We start from the raw sequence: 4639 nt of genomic DNA, 5'->3' as shown, positions 1-4639 counted from the left end.
AATTTACTTCAACTTTACTTTCAACTTCAACTTCATTGTGCACCCATACACAATAAAAATGCTAACCTGCTCTCTCCCTTCCTATATCCTCTCCCAGAATAAAACTTTACAGAGGACAAGTGGGAATGATGTGACATTTTGCCTTTTTTAATCCAGTTAGTAAAGCAGATATAGGTTCAAGTATTTAAATCCACACAGCACTAATAAATAGAAGTAAACAATCAGGATGAGAATATCATTGTAGTTAAAGTACTGCAAAAAACTCTGAGTGAGCACCGTTATTGTATTACACGATTATTTTGGAACTCTCAAAGGCAAAAAAAGAAGAGAAACATTGTTGATGAGAAACGTTCTCAGACCACATCACATGCAAGCCTACAGAGAATGTTACAAAATTTGACTGAACAATTCAGGGGGTTTTTCTGCAAGTTTTAGAAAGCATTATCTGTAGTTCATGTCCATTACGATTTTTGCTCTGCATATAATCAGAGCAAAACATTACATCTGTGTTCCCTCTTCCTGAGAGCCATACACACCCCCTCCCCAAGTAAAACACTGATGGTTTCATTACAAAACTATAATGTAGTAGTACATTTCTGAAGACAGTTCCTTCAATTTTAGGCCATGTGTTCACTTAAAGACATTCTTATCAAATACAAGCTTCCCCTTTAATTGCTTAAGATCCAATAGAAAGGCAAATATACAAATATCAGAAGTGCTGATCCTGAGATGAAGTATGGGAAATTCTGGTCCAGTTTGATTCTTATTCAAACTTCTGTTTCAGTTTCTTCTGGAAGACAGCTGGCAGGATGGAGAGGATGGCTAAAATCATGAGAACAAACACAGAGTTCCAGGAAACAGCCTCCCCTGCTGTTGTAAGTTGGTACAGCGTCGTTCCTGCCTTAATGGCTACAAAAGACGGTGGTGCCACACCTGGAGCAGGGGATTGGACCGGCAGGAGGGAAAAGGAAATAAAACCAGATCGTTAGGGTGAAAAAATGGGAAAAAAAAAAAATCATAAATTTGTCATTCAGCTTTTAACACTAGAAATTTCAGACCTTTCTGCCTTTTACTTTTTTCAAGTGGGGTGTAAATAAAAAATTCAATGACTGCCCCCAAATCAAAAGAACAGGTTTTATGCCATTTTTAGTATGTTGAACACCAACTCAAGCACAGAACACTAAGAAAAATCTCTGCTCTTTAGACTACAGATTTAAAATTGTCTCTCTACAAACATATTTTATTTAAGTTCATAAAGGAAAAATATGGATTGTCTCTTAACCAGATTAAAAGGTATTTGAAAAAAAAAAAAGCCACTTACAAAGCTACATTGTTTAGCATGACATTAAATTATTAATTCACTCCTAGGAAGAAACATTGTGATAAACAAAATGGAATGGGAAGGTGAAAAACTATCCTTCAGATCAAAGCTGCATAAATACTCACACAATTATGCTGAGCTTAATAGAGAAGGTTCACACAAGTATTACAGTGATGGCATGGAACAAAAAGTTACCAATAAAGTGCTGATATAATTTATGTTTCCTTAAGCAAGCAATTAGCCTGGGCTCATTACTTCTGGTCCAGTACATCAGAATAATCCTGACTACTAAAATCGTTCAGTGTTACAAGCTCCATACATCAAGTGCAATATTCTTGTGCAACTCGCCGCTCTCCAGTAGGTGGTGATTGTGCTGCACAACGCACAAAGGAGCCACTAAAATCCCTCCTACTGGCTACCCCCGAAATGCACGGCACTACCCAGAATTCTTACCTAAAAAAGTGCCAATGAAAAATACTTTCAATGGCACATTAATTACAGGAGATGTTATATTGATAAACCAATTGGGAAGAAATGGTGTTATTCTCAGAAATATTATGTAGTTAATGAGGTGTTCTCTGTGTCGTTCAACCTGCCAAAACAAAACAAAACAAATCAGTAAAAAAATCCCTGCCTTAAAAATACACCAGGATTTTACTAGAAGGGGTTTCCTGGCCTTTTTTTTTTTTTTTTTTGTGTATCTTCTGTAGATATTTACAAGTTTCAAACATGAAAATCAGCACAACGAGTGACTCAGGGAACAGTCATCAGTGAATCACCTGTTAAGCAGTACTGGAGTCAGTCTGGAAATACCAGTCTGTGGTAGAGCATGGTGATGATGTGCCTGAATTGGCAAACAAGTCATTTGGCACAACAGCAGGCCTAATCCTAGCTTTAGTGCAGCAGCCTCTGCCTGTCTAACTGCAGCCCAATAAACACAGCCAGCTTGTCATCCTGACCCTAAAGCTTTTGCAATGAAGTTTGTTCCTCGACCCATTCTGTCCTAACTCAGGGTCAAGCCTGAAACACAGCTGTACTCCTGACTTGGAAACTTACCCAGGTTGCGGCTCCAAATTCATCAGGAGGCTGCTGCCAGCACACTTGCAAAGCCTATCTACCCATACAGTAGAGTGCCCAGCATTAATATTTACCCAGGAGCAACCACAGCAGCCCCAACTTTATTTACAGTCTCAACTATACTCTCAAGTCTAGCCCAGCTCCTTACACTAGTAGTACATCAAGGCCTCTTCTCCTTCCAGCCTGGCTTGAGCACATCAGCCCTGACAAACAAGAACTGTAATCTCAAACCAAGCTCTAAGGGTAGTAAAGCATCCACCACTTCTGGCCTGTCCTGGGAGACCTTCACTAAGGCTAAGCCTAAATACAGCCATCGAAACCAAACCTGGTCTGATTGCAATTCCATCTGAAGCCTCATGCAGCAACTCACCCCAGTCACAATCCTGTGTTTTCCCCCAAATTTAGCTTTAACTGCAACACTGAAGTTAGTAGCCTTGCCATGGTTCAGTAATGCCACTGTGTTTTTTTTATCTTCGTGAAGGACAAATATTTAAACATTGATTAATCTGGTATATAAAATGTCTTAGGCCTCAAAATGCAAGTATGATATTGTCAAATTAACATGGAAACAGTGAGGTAAGAACGGAACATGTAATTACATAATTTTAAATCACATATCCAGTTCTACTAATGGAAAAAGTAACCATTTGCCATTCAGAGAACAGCCTCAAGATTATACTGTGATATTAAGATTTACTTGTGTCAAGAATCAAAATTTATTAAGGCCAATTGTGCAGGACAGCTCCACACATTCTACCTAATGAGGAACAAATTTAAAATATTTGTATGTGGTTCAGAAATCTTGAATAGAGTACTGTAAATTGTGCTTCATACTAGCAAAAAAAAGTTTGAACATGTTTCAAGAGTATCAAAAAGCAAGAAAAAGCGAAAGAGATCAAATACAAATCTCACTATGATTTTGTATTTCAAAACCTTTATCTTCATCTGACCATTAATGCTTGCTGAAACTAACGTTACCACATGCTGCAAGAGAAAGCTTCCAAACGCTCCAACCACAGTAACACCTTCAAATTACAGTCTTGCAGTAAAACACACAGCTACAGGCTTTTTTTTCTTAAAAAAAAAAAAAAAAAAAAAAAAAAAAGAACAAAACACCCAGCTTTCAATAGTTCTGATGCTTAGAGATCATTTACTTTCAACTGAAACTGGAGAGGTTTCCTATTGACATGAGCTAAACCAGGAAAGGTTATCAGTTGCGAACTCTTCTAAGGTAAAAATAGCTTCCTCAAAGGAAATACTGTAAAAACAGGAATACTCCCCACTGTTTGAAAGCACTCAGAGAAGGTAACTGCACAGTGTCAGAAGGAAGTCTGAATCCTTTCTTCGTAACTGGATACATCAGCACAAGAACCCCTTGTTTTCAATGCTATTCCACTATACATTTTCTATACTAAATTCCATCATCTCTAGAAACTTTACCTGTTCTGACCATTTTACTGCTTTTTCTGTTAAATATCTGTACACAACAGGACGTCCCACTAGGTATGAAAGCATATAGCAGAATGACGCTCCAAGTCCTGAGCACTGGGGGAAAAAAAAAAGAACAAATGAGCAAACTGTACCTAACCTGAGCCTTACATCCCCTGGTACCTACACTGGCTAGGTAAAGCCTGAGTCTATGCAGCCCTCCACTGAGGCTGAAGGGCTCTCCTTCACACTCACTAAAAATGTTGTTGACCCAAGACAGTTCATTTCCAAGACTTTTAGATCAATCTTAACATTCAAAGTAGACAATGCTAACTACTTATCAGTTAATATTGAGTGCTGCAGTTTCATTTCAATATTTTGAACAATTATCTCATTCTGACACACTAAGGCTCGTTATGATTGCATTTTTTGTACATTTTTTAAAGCTTGTCAATAACATTTCATGTCTTAAATTAAGCTTCTTTGGTATTTAAGCCATTTAAAAACAGGCACGTTTTGCAGTGCAGTAATAAAAATGCAATAATCATGTTCTGAAATTACTTGGGTTCTGATGGAAGCTAAGCAAGTCTGAAGTGAAGGCAACGCTAGATGATTCATACTCAGATGCCTCCATTATTAATAAAGCCTGGAGAAACAGTTTAGTCTTTTCAGTCATCACCCAATGCTACACTGAATTTCATTCCTCAGAAAAGAAAGTATAACCCTATTTCATTCAGTCTCCAATCATTTCAAACAGGAAACTGTTCAGATCCTTGCCTGTATTTTAAATAGACCAAAATACATGCCCTCACA

General features: G+C 37.8%; 1 protein-coding gene across 1 annotated transcript in view; it reads right to left on the bottom strand.

Annotated features, from left to right (window-relative positions):
• Positions 1 to 240: 240 nt before the first annotated feature.
• The window catches only part of TMEM41B (transmembrane protein 41B), a gene marked incomplete at its 5' end in the record, with an annotated part of 7369 nt that continues 2970 nt past the window's right edge, over positions 241 to 4639 (bottom strand). Inside the window, 3 exons of the mRNA XM_008944138.1 lie at positions 241 to 933; positions 1775 to 1913; positions 3839 to 3943. Of these exons, the coding sequence (XP_008942386.1) occupies positions 764 to 933; positions 1775 to 1913; positions 3839 to 3943 (414 nt within the window). The remainder of the gene's footprint in view (positions 934 to 1774; positions 1914 to 3838; positions 3944 to 4639) is intronic.

This window comes from Merops nubicus, unplaced genomic scaffold (assembly GCF_000691845.1).
Source record: "Merops nubicus isolate BGI_N331 unplaced genomic scaffold, ASM69184v1 scaffold49617, whole genome shotgun sequence".
NCBI classification, from domain to species: domain Eukaryota; kingdom Metazoa; phylum Chordata; class Aves; order Coraciiformes; family Meropidae; genus Merops; species Merops nubicus.
This window is presented reverse-complemented; position numbering and strand designations above follow the sequence as displayed.